Source organism: Phodopus roborovskii, unplaced genomic scaffold (assembly GCF_943737965.1).
Source record: "Phodopus roborovskii unplaced genomic scaffold, PHOROB, whole genome shotgun sequence".
NCBI classification, from domain to species: domain Eukaryota; kingdom Metazoa; phylum Chordata; class Mammalia; order Rodentia; family Cricetidae; genus Phodopus; species Phodopus roborovskii.
Window position 1 is genome coordinate 35,624,671 of NW_026126525.1, and position 18,500 is coordinate 35,643,170.

The following is an 18,500-nucleotide window of genomic DNA, read 5'->3' on the forward strand; positions in this document are numbered from 1 at the left end:
GCCAGCATGCTATTGCTAAGCCATAGCCATAGCTATCCAAGCCACAAAGCAATTCACGCTGCTTAATTTTGTTTTTGGTTCCTTATCTAACTTGAAGAGCTATGGATTTTCATACCAATCCTAGCATGAAGATGCTGAGGACAGACTCAGTTGTGAGAACCAGAAGGGGTTTTGGGTTTGGTTTTCTGGTAGTCTTCTGAGGTTTTCTGTTTTACTTTTCAAACATTAATATCTCCCTGGCTAGCCTAGAACTCTGGTGATCCTCTACCCAGCCTCCTGAATGCTGGACTGAGTTACTCAGATGTGGTTGATGAAGACAGTAATACTAGCACATACGAAAAGCAATTGAAAAGGGTAGTAAAGAAGAAACACAGGGGCCAGCAGGAATTACAAGTATGAAGGGTAGTAAGACGTGATCACTGAAGGCGCTGGTTTGGGTGGGGGTACACAGTACTGGGAATGGAGCCTGGTGCCTCACACATGCTACAGCTACCTATGAGCTCCTGTGCCAGCCTGTCTGTATGGATCATAACCTGGGCCAACGACAAAGGTAGGAGCCTCAGCTTTTGTTTACTTTTTGAGAGAGTTTCTCTGTAGCTTTGAAAGCCTGTCCTGGGACTAGTTCTGTAGATCAAACTACCCTCAAACTCAGATCCACCTGCCTCTGTACCCTGAGTGCTGGGATTAAAGACCCACACCACAACTGCCTGGCAGAATCTCTACTTTTAAGAAATTAAAACTGGCAAGTTTCCTTGTGCTCCCCATCTCCTGCACCTCACACCTCCCACTACTCTTCCATACCTGGCCTTCCCTTTCCACCATCTCATTGCCTGTCCTGCCTACCTCTTGCTCCAGCTGACTTCACTATTCATTTCTCCACTCTGAGCCCCAAAACTTTGCTGAGCAGGTTGTGACAAAGCTAAGGGGCACTGGGGATGGTTAGGAAGTTTAAGGGTGATTGCTCAGTTCATATGAGGAACTGAGCTTGAGTCCCAGCACATTTTTTTAAAAAAAGAAAAAAATCCAGGCATAGACATATACCTGTAATCCCAACACTGGGGACAAAACCAGGTAGCATCAAATCCAGTGAGCCCTCCTCAAGATCCTCCTCATTGTCACCCAATCTGCAAGGTGTACCCATATGCACATGCATTGAACACAACAATCCTGATGGAAAGTGCTTTACCTACCACCCCTACTCTTAGTTTTTGAAACATGGTGTGGTGTTGCACCTTGATTCCCAATGCTGCGATTGGAGCTTTGTACCATCAAACTGGATAATGCTACCATTTCATTGGACCTTTATAGATGAGGCAACACAAAACATATCTAGATATAGAACAGGATCAGAAAAGCTTGGCTTTTTATGATAGAGTCTAACTATGTATGTAGTTCTTGTGAGCTTGCAACTGTACAGACCAGGCTGGCCTCAGACACATCTCCGTAGCTCCCTGCTTCCTAGGTGCTGAAATCAAAGGCATCCACCACCAAGCTCAGTCATCTTAATGTAAAAGGCTAAGTTTAAATTCCAGTACATACCACCTCCATCTAGAGTCTTCACGGTACCATGCAGTCTTTGCAGGACTTCTGTGTTTATATGAAAACTGAACAGTGCTGCCTCAACCACCACTGAAGTGGAGAACTTAAAACCCTGGGACAGAGCTCAGCCAGTCAATGCCCCAAGTACAAATAAGCAAGTCTAACCAGAAACCTACATCCTTTTCAGTTTGCAAATATATTAGCACATGCACCATTACCATAACCAGTGAAAGCATCTTTGTGTTTCTGGTTTAATGGGAAGGCTTAATTCCTTGTTCAGAAATAATACATAAACCACGAGTAGGGGGGATGGGGGACAAGATGTGCATGCATGTACTTTTAAGAATTCCCAATAAGGGGGAAAATTCAACATCTTTAAAAATGTGTTTATTTTTTTTTTTAAAAAATTCAGTTGTATACAAAAGTGTTTCGTAGTTTTTAATTCTCAAGACAAACACCCAACCCTCCACCCTGCAGCCCACCCTGCTTCAATGGTATTTCTGGTAACCAGCCCATTTTCCCCTTACAGGAAGTTAATGGCTCAGAATAGACCCTCCTACAGAATTTACCATTACTAACAAACTGTTTATAGATATCTAAAGAAGCTAACAAGCAAGGTTCTTTCCCAGTGAGGTTAATGAAAATCCCTATAATGGCAGTAACTTCCAGCACACACCACAACAAAGCACCATCAATTGCTGAAAGCTAAAAAATAGATATTTTCAATAATATTTCATTTTCTATTGGAAAAGTCTTTAAATTACATTAAATAAGTCTCTTTTTCTCCCAAAGAAATTGTCTAGCTTTTATTATGATGTCTGTAAAGAGTAGGTGACAAAAAGCAGACATGATCAGAGTAACAGCACAGTGCAAGCATGGGATCCACTTGCCGCTGAACAAGACAAACCTGTGCCACACCTGATCAGACAGCAGCGTGGTGGACGAACCAAGCCAAAGGTGACACAATCATGACACCTTGCAGTGATGATTGCTGACTTCTGAGGTCTTAGCCGTATAAGAAAGCAGTAACAAGACATGACAGGCAAGGGAGACACCATCATTCCCCTACTTTACGTATTGTATTTGTAGTGTGCATTTCAACAGTGCAAACAGTGTCACTTTATGTAGACAATGGAAGTCATGCTTGAGAAAAGGCTATGCAACAGTGAGAACAGTGAGTTGCCTCCTCAGTAACACCACCAGGCTGATGGATATGCATTTACTTCAACAGGGACTGAAGGATGGAAATGCAGGTTTTAAACATCAACTCCTTGGAACTAGAAAATGTGATTAATACAGAACCATTTTGTCTAAGTCCATAAAATAAAGTTAACTGTAAACAGATACCTTCCTTTTCCCTATCTAAACACTGGTTCCATCTATGTATACAATACCTGACTCTACTATTCTCTGCCCAAGTTCATCTTAAATCCTTATACCATCAAAACTTCATTTCTGGTGTTGTCGCACTGGATTTCAAGAACATCCTACTTGCTATCCTGATACACGTACAGTGGATCTCTGCTTTTCACATTGGTAAACAGCTCATCAGCCTAACCAGGAAAATAATGTGCTGCATTTGTAGTGCATAAGGAGCAAAGCCTGCTGCCAGTTCCTTCCCACAGACACTTCAAGATTTTTGCATAGTGTTAAATACCACCAACAATCATGAATATAAAAAGCTTTTTTAAAAAAGTGTTTTAATCTCATTTCATCGGTTACACTTCTCAAAAGCAAACTACTCAAGATTCCAAACATTTACAGATTATTGAAGATGATGTGTTCAAGTAAACTAAAAAACCCCAAAGGATACAAACTTGGGGCACTGGTTAGTACCAGTTGCCTTAAGTATCTACATCCTTTGTTTGAAGTCAAATCTTTCTGTGATTGATCCCAACATGCTTACAACTAAATTTCCTACTAAAAGTCAGGCACAAGCTCAGAAAAAAGACTGGATTGTTTAAAAGTCTACTAGAGAGGGTTCAGTGATTTGTAGTAAATCTGCATGCTCTAAATGAGAGCTCACTAAAATTACTGGGGAGGAGGATGCTCCCACAAGGTCGGGGAGCCCTAGCTGTGATGGAACTTGCTATGTAGAACAGGATGACCTCAAACTCACAAATCTGCCTGCCCCTGCCTCTCAAAAAGCCTGGGGCTCAAAGCATGTGCCACCATGCCCAGACATAAATAATAACTTTTTAGGACCTTGTAAACTGTAAAATTATCAAATGCAGAATTATAAAAATAATTTCCCTCAGGATATATTTTACTAGGCATGAATTTTTAATGTTTTAATTTTAATACATTTCCTAAACATACTTAATACCAGAATTTTAAAAAACGAAGCTTTTTTGTTTTTGATTAACGAAACCTACCAGCAATTGGGGGGGGGGGATTTAAAAAGAGGACAAGGAGGAAATACACCAGAAAAGGATCTCATCATGTTAAATGAAAATGAGGACCAATCTCAAGCAGTTTTGCTTATGCAACCCAGAGAGCATTGAACTCATGGTACCGGTACCCAAGAGCTGGGATCACAAGAGAATTTGCCACCACCCCCAACTGAAAATTAAGTTCTACAAAGGAAATCTGTGAAACCACATACTATATATACTTCTCCAATTTCCTGGGTGCTGGGGACACTTCAGTATGTTTAGTACACACAGGATGGGACCAGTCTGAGACGTGTGTGTGTGTGTGTGTGTGTGTGTGTGTGTGTGTGTGTGTGCGCGCGCGCGTGCGCGCGCAGGCGTAGGAAGATTTCAAAGCAGGACATAGCTGCTTCCAAGAGCAAATTGGATAATGCTTGACTCTAGTCATCTGAGTTATTTCTCATCTGTGTCTAACTAGACAATATTCCCTGACAATACAGGCAAAGGGTAAAGCCCAAAGGTATTTTGTATTTTTAAATAATCCAAGTATTAGTGTTACCAAGCCACCTCCACTAAAAAAAAATCTTTCTAGTCAACAATGGAACTCAACTGCCCATGATTTCACACAATTCCATCTAATCTCAGAATATAAAGAAAAGTACAAAGTCTTAGCTATTTAAAATAAATAAAGAAAAACTAGTTTCCTTTGGCATTTTTAGGAAATAAACTACAGCAATAAAGGATGAGGCTGCAATAGGGTATGTGTGCATCTGCAAACATGGAGAACAACATAGCAGCTTGATTTAGTGTGCAGGAACAGCAACCCTAAGAGTCACTAGTAACTGAGAAAGTCTTACAAATTCCTGGAAGAACCTTCACATCTTTAATGTTACATATTTAATGGTTCTTTTATTGCTTGTAGTATCAAGATTATTGAAAAGTTAAATGAAGTTATGCTGAGTTAATAGGTTCAGAAAGTATTTTCCAAACATTTTATGACTGTAAGATGAAGAACACTTCAAGAAAACAAAACTTTTAGAATATGACTTTCAATAGAGAGCCTTACTTTAATTCTGATTCCATTACATTTCTGTTATTTATGCATTGGTCCTCAAAATTCATAGTTGGTATCTCCTATGTAACAACTGCCTATATAAATTCACTTGAACCTTATTAAGATGGTTAAATTATGTGTTTGAGTTTTCAAACTTTGGAACTTAGAATGAGATGTGATGGTCAATAAGAACAGAAGTCTATGTACAAGAGAAGGGAAAGTTTCAATTCTCACATTATTAGAAACATCATAAAGAAAGCTAGATTTATAACACACCCCAATTCCTATGTGCATCTGAAGTATGTACAATGAGACACAACAGCTTTTATGTGTCAACAAGGGGAGTGCAAGAAGAGTGACGCTCAAGTGTCTGATAAAAGCAAACTATAAAGTCCCAGTTAAATTGGACACTACTGCAAACAGCTGGCTGCATCCTTCAAGTTTCCAAAGATTTCATCAGTTTTTTGTAATTCACTGAAAAACTAAGTAGGGTCCTCTTATTAAATCTGGGAATACTGCAACATCAAGTGGTTACTTCTTTTGTAAGAGAAATAAAATTGGCAGCCCCATTTTTACATTATTACTTACATAGTGAAGAACTCGGACAAAACATTTCAAACCTATGACCTAAAATGGAACAAGGGACACTTCCTCAGCACATTTCCCACCAAACACAGAAAAATTCACCATGAGAATTTTAGCTCTGGATGGTAGCAGGGAAAAAATAAGAGTGTCCCTACCTGTCCACAGGGATCAAAAGGCTCTGATTAGGTCATCTTTAAATCCAGATAAATCTCAAAATTCAACAATCTCCTAACGCTTAAAAGGGTGGTCTTTTCAGCTACCCATCCTAAGAAGTCAAGTACAAGCATGCAAGTAAATTCACAGGCACAGAGGATCCATGTTCAAATGCTTAAGGTAGCTGTGATGCAACAGGACAATGTGAGCGGGCGACACTCAGTGTTAATCCTAGTTATTCAACAGAACCCTGAAGCAAACTCGCTAGTCTTGTTACACTGCTAAATACTAACGTAGCATGTTTTCTCCATGGTTTTAGCTTAGCTCAAAGAATTTTTACACTATTAAGAAAAAAATTAAAGTATTTCCCCTTTTTAAATTTACACAGACGTTTAATTAGCTTTATTTACAGAGCAGGGAATTTTTCTTTTGCAGTCTCCAATGGTGCCTAGATAACATCATTAGGCAAGAATGCCAGTTGAAAAGAAATTTATGCAGAACCCTAAAAATAACAGATGTTGGTGCTCCTCAGGAAGAGGTGACAATGGCTGGCAGCAGTCCCAGGCCTCAGTTACTCAGAAGCAGCTCCGTTGCAGTCTCTACATCCCATGATTTTGAAGACAAGGCCACTATTACTGCATTCTGTAAAGAAGAGGACAAGAGCAATCACATCTCAAGGAAACACTAAGCTCTGAAAAACACTAAGCATTGAGAATCCTGCATTCTTTACTCTACCAGTGACTGGAATCAACAAAAAGAATCGTTGATTTCAGTAACAAAACACTATTAACCAAAACTGTTTTTTGGGTTTTTTTTTTTTTTTTTTTTTACATTGCTAGCCCACCTGTCCCAAGGACTCAGAGCAGTTTAGAATGAAGAACTCAAATCAATTCCTCCTGTACTTACCCTATCAAAGCCCATAGCACACAGGTTTTCTATTTTTTTGGTGTATTCTGGACTAGAAACGGGTGCTCCAGCATACACATGTGCCCAAAGTCGAGCTGTCTGCTTGAACATTTCAGGATTTTGTTTGTACTACATGAAGGGGAGGAAAAAATGATTAGCATGACAATACAGTGAGAGTTACCATAGCAGCTCAATTAAAGAAAATACATTTTTATCTAAGATGGGGCTCATTTGGGCTGGGGCTGTGGGGATCAGTGAATGGTAGTGCTAGCTGAGTCAAGTTCAGTTACCAGCACCCCTTGTGACAAAACACAAACTGATTTGTGTTCCACTGAAGGTGAGTCATTCAAAACATGAAGCTTTGAAAATGTGAAATGACATGAACATTGCTGATAAATATAACCAGCTATACTACTAGGCCAAGCTCTAGCTGAGATGCCTCTCTTTGAACTGTTCTGTGTAGTAATCAAAGTAAACCCAACACTCAAAAACCCTAACTTGTATCGCCCTTTAGGAAAATTTAAAATTCAGAGTCCTTTTAGACAGTAAGGTTTGCCACATGAATTTGAAAGAGATGAGGTAAATTCATTTGTACAAACTGTCAATTCATTTAATATTTCCTTTTTTGTTGTACTTTCTAGACAGGGTTACTGTATACTCTGTATAACAGTCCTGGTTGTCCTGGAACTTATGTTGTGGACTAGGCTAGCCTCAAACTCACAGAAATCTGCCTGTCTGTCTCCCAAGTGCTGAGATTAAAGGTGTGTGCCACCTCCCAGCCACTTAATATGTCTTTTCAAAGTACCAATAATAAATTTTTTGAAATTTTTATTTACATATGCATGTAAATATATATATATATATATATATGCATGTAAATATATATATATATATATATATTTACATGCACACATATGTGGAAATGACCAGGAAGGTCAAGAAGAAGGCAGTGATGAGCTTCCCAATGTGGGCACTGGGATCTCATCTCTGGTCCTTTAAAAGAACAGCAGGAACTCCTAATCACTAAGCTCCTAATCACTGAGCCATCCATCTCTCTAGCCCCAGGACAGAAGGCAAGTAAATTATTTCTTTCTTTCAGTCCTCTCTTGGACAGCAGGGTCTACTGAGTTAGCTCCAGAACAGCCAGGGCTACACAGAGAAACCATGTCTCAAAAAAAAAATAAAAGATACTTAATGTATTTCAATCTATACTTTATAACCAGACAAGCAAAATTATTTTAGGTGTTAAAAGTCAGCTTTGATTTTATATCTCAACCTGTGGGAAAATCAAAGCTAAACTTCTCAAGACAGAGACTTCTGCTACCAAATTATTAATGAATAGCACACATGTACAAAATGCAAAAACCCCAATTCCAAGCATTTTAAGTCCACTGATGGAACTAAGAAAGCATGCATTAAAAAAAAAAAAAAAAAAAAAAAAAAAAAAAAAAAGCAGATCTTCAAGGAGAAGGAAGAGAGAAAGGTGTCAAAATATATATTTAAAGCCATAAAGGGAAGCCTGAAGGAATATGTGTCTCTTCCCAGAACCAACATCAGGTGGCCAAAATCAAGGGTATATAGACAACACCTTCTTCAGATCACAACAGGTACTGGCACTCAAGGGCACATACACATACATGTATATATATAATTTTAAAAAAAGGAAAAAGTTGTTTTAAAGAAGACAAGGATAAAGAAATTTGGGCCAGGAAGATGGTTCAGCAGCTAAGGATACTAGCTGCATAAGTCTGACAGATTGAATTTCATAACTAAAAGCCTGGCAGTAATAGCATATACCTTTAATCACAGCACTCAAGAGTCAGAAATAGGTGGATCTGTGAGTTCAAGGCCACCCTGATCTACAAAGCAAGTTCCAGGACAGCCAGAGCTACACAGAGAAACCCTATCTTGAAGAAAAAAAAAAACAAAAAACAAAAAACAAAACAAACAAATACAAGAAGAGTTTGAAGCCTCAAACCCAAGTACATGGAAGAAGATGGCCCAAACATGAATGCTGTGAGGTACCTGTGCCCACACTTAAAACATGAAGCAAGCATGTGTGCACATGCACACACAAGTACACTTTAAAAAAAAAAATATCATATATATATATAAGAAATGCTTCCCAAAAGGGGACACAAGGAAAATAAATATAAAAATGATTATGATCTCAGAAATTCATGAACTCAAATAACGTAAGAGTAAAAAAGTAAAAATCATGAAAGACCTCTTCAATGTAAATATTAGGTCATAAGTGAGTGACAGTGGAGTTCCTAACCAGTTGATTTGGGTTGTTTGTTTTGAGACAGGGTCTTACTTTGTTACTCTGCCTGGTCGGGAATTTACTTAGTACAGCAGGTCCACCTGTCTCTGCTTCCCAATTGCTGGGATTAGAGTACACGGCCACACACGCTGGATCAGGGAAAAGGTCAAGCACAAGCAATTCCTCAGGGTGCTTTGATCATTCAGGACATGTATACAATGGAAGGGGAACAACAATAGGATAGAACAGCTATCCTTAAAAGTGAGTAACAATGGCCAGACAGTGGTGCACTAGGGAGGCAAGGCAAGGGGATCTTTGTTGAGTTCAAGCTCAGCCTGGTTTAGAGTGAGTTTCAAGAAGGCCAGGAAGACTCTTACACAGAGAAACCCTGTCTCAAAATAGGGGTGGGAATAGTCATAAGAACTAAGAATGATCTCTAAATATAGGGAGAAAAGAGGGAAGTATTTCATAAATTGAATGAACATGTTGTTTAACAACAAAAATGCTCAGTAAATCATAACCAGAATACTTTAAAGTAGAGGTTGGCAAACTATGTCTGAAGTAGAAATTCTAGTAATTTAAACTTTTGAAGCCACTGTTACTATGACTAGATAGCAAACACATGTATATGACTCAGTTCCTATAAAATAAGATTGCCCAAACCAACCAGAGTGAATATATCTTCCCTCACCGTTAGAGACATTAAAGGTAAAAGGAAAAAGTTCTCTTCAACACACATGAAAATGACACTACTGTCCGGCCCACTTCTGTGGTGGGAGGTTATTACGATTACTACCAGGAAGAAGCCAAAAAGGCATGGAAAGAGGGTTACAAAACTGCACAAATGATAAAGTGCATGTGTAGAATCTACACAGGTACTCACTGAGGAATTCTTTCATACATTAAGAAATAGCATCTATCATATATCCAATGAAATCATTTCCAAATTTAGTCCCAATTTTAATGTTCATATGCTGACATCCAATATTAAAATTCATATACACATGTCTAAGACAGTCTTTCAAAATCTGCCTTCTTACCTGATTTGCTACTACTGCATCTTGGGGGTCATCTGGTTCTGCAGCTGCCAACAGTGCTTGCAATGACAATAATACCGTGCGCAGAGTCATTGCTGCCGCCCTAAATTTCAAAATAGGAAAACATCCCACTTAAAAGGGGTGCTGAATGACTTAAACAAAGTGTATGTTTTCTGAACTGAAACGAGTTAACTAATGTATGTGTAATTGCCATTTCTTACCATGAGCCTATTACTAAGGCAATTTAAATCATTGCATCCTTATCTGACCTTACTTTTCTCGTTGTTACTTTTACCTCTCGTGTAAGCTCTATCTACTGGCTCCATTTTTAATTCATTCTCTTCTTAAACAAAATATTTTTTATGTGTATGAGTGTTTTGTCTCCACGTGTGTATGTGCAGCTGAGTGCCTGATGACCACTAAGTCAGAAAAGGGCTCTGGATCCCCTGGTACTTGAGTTGCAGATGATTAACTGCTGTTCCAGTGCTGGGAACCAAAGCCAAGTCCTCTACAAGAACATGTGCTCTTATCCACTAAGCAACCTCTAGTCCCTTACCCAGATTTCTTAATAAATAGATACTTAAAAGTTATTAATATTAATATAACCTGTGGGTTTTCTGAAAGTTTTGTTTTTAATTGTAAGAATATTTATGTATGTGCATGTAAATACAGGTGCCTACAAAAGCCAGAAGCAGCTGATCCTCTCCAGATGGAGCTACAAACAGTTTTATCCCATCCAACATAGGTATTGGGAATTCAACTTGGGTCCTTCAAAGAATAGTACATACCTTTAACTACTGACCCACATATCCAGCCATCTCTTTTAAGAGCATGCCAAATAAAACAAGCAAATAAATTACCTTTTAAAAGTTGCATAATAAGCCGGGCATTGGTGGCACATGCCTTTGAACCCAGCACTGGTAAAGCAGAGGCAGGTGGATATCTGTGAGTTCAAGGCCAGCCAGGTCTACAGAGTGAGTTCTAGGACAGGCTCCAAAGCAACAGAGAAATCCTGTCTTGAAAAACCAAAGGGGGGGAAAAAAGTTCCACAATAACGAATATATAACGAATTTTTGTTTAAAGCATGATCCCTTAAGGTTGGAGAGATGGCTCACAGTTATGCATGTGTACTGCTTTGGCAGAGGACCTGAGTTTAGGTTCCAGCACCCATGCTGGACAGCTCACAATGGCCTGTAATTCTAGCTCCAGGAGATCTAATTCTTTCTGGCCTCCTTAGGCACCCATACAGACTACATATACCCACACCAATACATATACCTAATTAGAAATAAAAATAAATGTTATTACTTAAATAATGCTTCTAAATATATTTAACAACCTTCGTCTTTATGAAGCAATTATTTGTTTAAAATTTGCTTTAGTAATACTGAAATGTTAATGAACATAAAAAGTACAAGGCTAATATGTATAAAACAGTATAGTCTTCTGAGGAACTGAGATGTCAACCTGGGCCCTTGTGAAGGCAAAGCGGTCTACCACTGAACTATATCCCTAGCCCTGCCTCTGTCCCTATAGTATGCTCTATTTTTGACCACACAATCATCAATCTTAACCTTTTCTGGTTGAATTTGTAACTCCTAAAAACAAACAAAAAAATGCCAGGGACCAGTCTTATCTACTGAGCAAGTTCCAGGACAGCCAGGGCTACACACTGAGACTGTCTCGAAACAAAGCAAACCAGTGAATATTTTCAGTTTCCATGGATAATACACAAGGCAATCCTAAAGGTAACATATAAAGGCAGACCTATCAAAATTACACTTGACTTCTCCATGGAAACCCTCAAGGTCAGAAGGTCCTGGATAGATGTTCTACAAGTACTAAGAGTCCACGGATGCCAGCCCAGGATACTATACCCAGCAAAACTCTCAATCACTATAGACGGAGAAAACAAGATATTTAATGACAAAGCCAAATTTAGACAGTACGTATCTACAAATCCAGCCCTACAGAAAGTTTTGGAAGGAAACTCCAACCCAAGGAAGTTAACTACGCTCACAAAGACATAGGCAACAACTACCAAGGGTAAAGCAGGACAAATATATTCACAAATCCACTGCTACCAACAAATCTAAAACAAATAAGCATTAACAATCAATGTTCCTTACTCTCCCTCAACATTAATGGTCTTAACTCACCTATAAAAAGACACAGGCTAACAGAATGGATATGAAGCCAGAATCCATCCTTCTGCTGCATACAAGAAACACATCTAAGCTTCAAAGATAGATATTACCTCAGGTAAAGGTTGGGAAAAGACTTTCCAATCAAATGGACCCAAGAAGCAAGCAGGTGTGGCTATCCTAATATCTAACAAGTTAGACTTCAAACTAAAATTAATCAAAAGAGATGAAGACGGTCATTTCGTGTTCATCACAGGAAAAATCCATCAACACAAAAGTCTCAATTCTGAACATCTATGCCCCAAATACAAAGGCGCCTACATTCATAAAAGAAACGCTACTAAAACTCAAACCTCACACATTTATAGTGGGAGACTTCAACACACCACTCTCACCACTAAACAGGACCACCAATCTGAAACTCAACAAAGAAACAAAAGAACTAACAGAAGTTATGGGTTTAACAGACATCTATAGAACATTCCATTCATTCAAACACAAAAGAATATACCTTCTTCTCTGCTCCACATGGAACCTTCTCTAAAATCGACCACATACTAGGTGGCATAACAAACCTGAACAGAAAGAGAATTGGAATAGTCCCCTGTATCTTATCAGACCACCATGCTTTAAAATTGAAATTCAACAACACAAATTGCAGAAAATCTACAAACTCATGGAAACTGAACAATGTGCAATTGCACCACACATGGGTCAAAGAAGAAATAAGAAAGAAATTAAGGACTTTCTAAACAGTCACAAATAGAGGAACATGGTATGTACTCGCTCATATATGGATTTCAGACCTAGAGCAAAGTATCACCAACCTATAATTCACACCACCAGAGGAACTAGGATACAAGGTGTATTCTAAAAGATTCATATAAAGTTCCTCACAGAAGGGGAAAGGGACAAGTCCCCCAGAGCACATGGGAAGTGGCGGGGGACAGCAAATGGAGAGAGAAGTAGGAGAAAGAGAAGGGGAGTAGAGGAAAGCACGTGAAGATTGAGTCAGGATAGGAATAGAAGAGAGAGGGAGGGAGGGAGGGAGGGAGGGAGGGAGGGAGGGAGGGAGGGAGGGAGAGAGAGAGAGAGAGAGAGAGAGAGAGAGAGAGAGAGAGAGAGAGAGAAGAAGCCATTAATGGTTTGAAGAGAAAACTGAACCTAAAGAAAGGTCTAGAGTCCTACAAGACTTTCGACAACTAACAATTACAGCAACCGTGGAAAGGCTACCATAAATGCCCTTCCAAGATAATGAGATCAACAACTAACTTATCCATCATCATGGAGCCCTCATCTAGTACCTGCTGGAAACAGGAGCAAACACCCATACATAAACACTGAGTCAAACTAGAATCCAGATGCAGAGGGAGAGGACAAGACCAGGTTGCAGAAACACATAGAGACGGCTGACCTGAACAAGGAGGAGCTAACAGGCCCCCAGACTGACAGCTGGGAATCCAGCATGGGACTGACTCAGGCCCCCCTGAATATGGGTCTCAGCTAGAAGGTCTGAGCAGCTTTTCTAAGGGACCTCAGACAGTGATACCAAGATGTATTCCAGGTGCACAAAAGGACCTTGCGGACACATCCCCCATGGAGGGATACTCCCTTAACCTAGTGACAGGAGAGAAGTCCTAGTCCCTTGACAGATCTACATGACCCCACCTGGATGGCATAACCCTACTTGTGGAATTGGGGTCGGGGGATGGGAGGGGAGGGTGGTCAGGGTGCATGTGAGGTAATATATTTAAATAAAATTTAAAAAAAAACATAATTGATTAGAAACAGCAAGTGTTAAAGCAGTCAGCTTCGTTCAAGGTCCCTCCCTCCTGACTAGAAGCACCAGCAGAACTGGGGCAGTGTAGATGACACACAGGATGAACTGCTCCCTCCTGTCTCTGTCCCAAGCACCAGAACTTTAGGACTGTATTACTCATGCTCAGCTGATGCTTAGGAACTTAAATGAAAATCCTCACGACATCTGCACAATTAGGAGCTAGGAATGTCTGACAAAAGATAGTATTTGAAAGGAGGCTGGTAACAAACTGATTTATTAAAAAAATAAATGAATAAATAAGGAAGCATTAAGATATGAAATTGAGAAATCATGGCAGAGAATATTCAGGGAGTTAAGGGGGAGAAATGAGAAGAGATATAATCATATTTCAATGAATACATATATGAAATTCTCAAAATAAAGAGTATTAACTTTTTTCTTAAGTAATACTAGCCAGGTATGATGGATGGTACAACCTTAAATCCAAACACTTAGGAGGCAGAGGCAGAGAAAGCTCTGACTTTCATGCTAGTCTGGTTTTATAGTGAGACCTGGATGGATGGATGGGTGGGTGGGTGGGTGGGTGGGTGGGTGGGTGGGTGGATGAAGGAGAAAAGTTGTCTCCTCAAAGTACACCATGGCACGCATGCACACTTTTTGATACTACTGAAAATGGCCTGAGTAGAGCAGAGTGAGAGACTAAGAGGGCACAAGCTACTGCAATCATCCAGACAAAAAGAAAATGAACTGTGACTCAAAGAGACAGTAGAAAGCTGCTTGTAAGACTCCAATTTTTACCAACAGATTTGGGTATACACGTACATGACATCAGAAAAAAGAAAATCCAAGTGTGGTGTTGTATGCCTTTAACCTGAACACTTGAGAGACAGATTGGTGGATCTCTAAGTTCAAGGCCAGGATTATCTACAAAACAAGTTCCAGGCAAGCCAATGCCACACAGTGAGACTGTCTCAACTTTAAAAAAAAAAAAAAAAAAGGAAAAGAAACTCTAACATCATAATGAGGTTTCCAAGATCATAACTGCAGATGTACAACTGCCATGAGCTTAAATGAGTAAGGAAAAAAGCAAAAAGATTTTTTTTTTTAAATGTTTAGTTACGCATATGGCTGTTCTGCCTGAAGGTATGTCTGTTTACCACGTGTGAACCACGTGTGAGCTTAGTGCTCCTTAGCTGGAAGAGGGCACTGAATGTCACAGCACTACAACATGCATGTGCTGGGATCCAAGCTGAATTCTCTAGATGAGCAGCCAGTGTTTTTAACTGATGAGTCATCTCTCCATCCCCAAAGGATTTTTTTTTTTTTTTTTTTAAAGTTAGTATTTCACTATGTACCCTGGCTTTGTAGACCAGACTGGCCTCTTAACTAACAAAGACTTGCCCGCCTCTGCCTCCTGGATGCTGAGATTTAAAAAAGTTGTGCATCCCCAACTTCAGAAATAGCAGTTTTAGGTTGGTTGGGGTTTAACACAGTTAAGATGTTTATTACATAATTAAATACAAATAAATAGACAACATGAGCTTGGAGTATAAGGAAGATTCTTATTTGCCTGGCAAGATGGCTCAATGAGAAGAGGACCTTGATGTCAAATTTTGTCAAGTTTGATGTTAGAAAGGGTACCAAATACAGGAGGTTGTCTTCTGCCTCTCTCCATGCTCTATGTTCTTATTACATGTGCACACATACATATTTTAATGTGAAAATAAATGTAAACAGATCAACAATGAGGCTAAGGTAAAAATGGAAAAATATGAAATTAGAAGAAGCAAAGGAGAAGAGTCTAGAACTCATTGCCCTGCAGCATACTCATGTGCACCTGGAAGACACAGGAAAAACAAGCAGATTATGGAGTGGAAACAGGAAAAGAAAGCTAAATAGATGCCCTGGAAGGAAAATAAAGAGAACATCTCCAATTATGCTAATATGCACTGGCATCACAGTGACATGCTGTAAACAAAATGTAAAAACAAAAACAAAAACAAAACCATGAGACCTAGACTTTTAAGACACTGGCCAAAAAAAAAAAAAAAAAAAGTGATTAATCAAATATATTCTAAAATAAGATACAAGAAGAAACCAAAACAGAAATCCTACCCTGTTTACAGTCAAATAAACCAAACTGCCCATATACTAAATGTCATCACTCCAGTAAGAGTGGTCTAAAACATTACTTTCTCTCCTTTACAGAGTTAAACACAAACTTGAACTGCTTGAACACTAATACATGACTTCTGTAAGATCAGTGCTCCATGTATTCTTACTATAGTACCATTTTCCTTTGGTGAAGTCACACTTTTATTTCCCTCCTTTCACAGCAGGGTCTCATTTTGTAGCACAAACTTATCAGCCTACCTCAGTCTCCCAAGTGCAAGAATCACAAGTGTATATACTACTTTACTCGATTTCATTTTATAATTCTGGACCCAGTTTCTTCATTAATAAGATCATGTGCTAATTGTGAGTAAGAACATTCTATGGCTAAACCTTCTCCAGCAGATTAATTACTGCTAACATATACCAGGCTTCATTCTAAAGGTATCACATGAATCAACATATTTAATTCTCTCAGGCCAATGAAATAAACATGAACATCATCTCACAAATTAGAAAGCTAGTAGTAGCCACACAACCAAACAAATGGAAGAAGGGGGATTTAAAACTGAAAGCTACAAGAACTTTTAAATACTCAATCACTACTGAAGTGCAAGGCAGGAAAGAAAGCTCCAGTTCAAAGGCCAGCTTGAGCTTCACAGAAAAACCTTTGAAGCAAAAATAAGCAAAACAAAACAGTGTACTTGTGCATGCATATGCACCAATGAAATAGTTCAGCAAGTTTAACTGCTTGCTGCTTCCCACCAAGACTGCTGCTACCTTGAACTCAATCCCGGGGCCCAAACAGTGCAGTGCATAGAAGTCTGCAGGCTGTTGTGTGACCTCCATAGTATACTGTGGTAAAATCATGCACACACACATACATACTTACAAAACCAAAACCAAAAATATACAAAGAAAATAACCAGGCAAATGAAGTGAAAGACTTATGCAAAAGAATATAAATTAACCAAAGAACTGTGACACCTGAGAGCCTTAACTGTATTCACTTAATACAACTTTGAACAACCTTTGCCTATATTTCATCTGAGTGAAAGATGGCTGTGTCAACTTACATTTTTAGTCTATTACAAATACCTTCCTTAGATAACAAAATAAGAAACCCAAGACTTTTTAAATGTAAAATTAGTACCTGATATTACCTTTAAATAGCTATCATGGTATCAATCAAAATCAAATTTTCAATAATGTACTTAAGAGAATTTGTAAACTATTCCTGAAGTATAACTTATGTTCTAGAGATTTAACACACTCAACACTATTGGTTTTGGTTCTCCTATGTGACAGAGAAGAGAGAGCAAATTCAGAAGTTTCTTACCATTGATCTTTCAGGATATCCAAACAAATAGCCCCTGTGACGGAACTAATATTAGGATGCCATATTTTAGTGATAAACCGGACCTAGAATACAAAGCACACTTGAGTTTTTAAGTAACAAGAGGAAAATAAAACAACACAAAAAGCCAACATGTAAAAGTAAAATAGAACTAGAAGAAGATGGTATCACACAAGAGAAATGATACACTTTTATGACATATTTTTCCAAGGAGCCATATGGAAAGCAAAGCTTTCAGTAGACCAAAGGTCAATGACATATTTTAAAGCTTTGACATACATCCTACATTCAAACATACCTAATTATCAGATGTTTACACTGTACCTAGTATTAAGATAGATGTGAGAAATAAGACTATAAAATCCAATAAAACAGCATGTATAACCAAATGAAAACATTAAATGATATCTACCCAAGTTTAAGGTAAGGAGCAAAAGCAGGCTTAGAGAAAGATGGATGCATTTGTACTAATGGCTTACAATGGCCCCAATTTTTCTATACAAGTTATTCTAAAAAATTATTAGGTAATTCTTTGATAAATATTTATTAGATTTATCAGAGAAATCAGATAAATATTTGAAGGTCTACTATTATATGTCAAACACTAAAAAGAAACAATCTTATAGAGTTTAAGAAAGTAAAATCAAGGTGGACATGGTAGCCAACATCTTTAATCCTAGCAATGGGGAACCAGAAGAGGACAGATCTCTGTAAAAGTTGGAGGCCAGCCTGATCTGCCTAGACAGTTCATGCCAGCCGGGGCTACAAAAACAAACACTTCCACTGTATTCAGTATTCAGCAATAACTACCTTCTCTCAACAGCTCTAAAAAAATGTTCATTCCTGGTTTGGATATTTGTGACAGGCTGGCTCATTCATCTGGTGTAAGACCATGCTATTAGCCTGACTTTAGACCACAGCTCAGGTCTCCTTCAATCCCATATTCTACTCTCTGCCTCAGTATCATGTATCATAGTCAAGGGTTTTTTTTTTGTTTTTTTTTGTTTTTTTTTTTTTTTTTTTGGCCTGAACTCTTTTGTGCCATTTCTTTTCTCAGCAACATTCTTCTATACACTCTTTCCCTGAGCTAAAGTCATATTTTAGCTCCCATAATTTATAACTTCTACCTAACCTATTCCCACGGTACCCTTTATTTCTCCCTATATCAAAGCTGTAATTTCTGCCTTGTCCCATCTTT

The 18,500-nt window shown here is 38.6% G+C and overlaps 1 protein-coding gene across 1 annotated transcript in view; it reads right to left on the reverse strand.

Annotated features, from left to right (window-relative positions):
• Positions 1–6,074: 6,074 nt before the first annotated feature.
• The window catches only part of Ube2k (ubiquitin conjugating enzyme E2 K), a 48,319-nt gene continuing 35,893 nt past the window's right edge, over positions 6,075–18,500 (reverse strand). Inside the window, exons 4-7 of the mRNA XM_051198400.1 lie at positions 17,285–17,367; positions 9,913–10,012; positions 6,610–6,738; positions 6,075–6,345 (exon numbers count right to left, since the gene is read on the reverse strand). Coding sequence (XP_051054357.1) covers positions 6,271–6,345; positions 6,610–6,738; positions 9,913–10,012; positions 17,285–17,367 — 387 coding nt within the window. The 3' untranslated portion in view covers positions 6,075–6,270. The remainder of the gene's footprint in view (positions 6,346–6,609; positions 6,739–9,912; positions 10,013–17,284; positions 17,368–18,500) is intronic.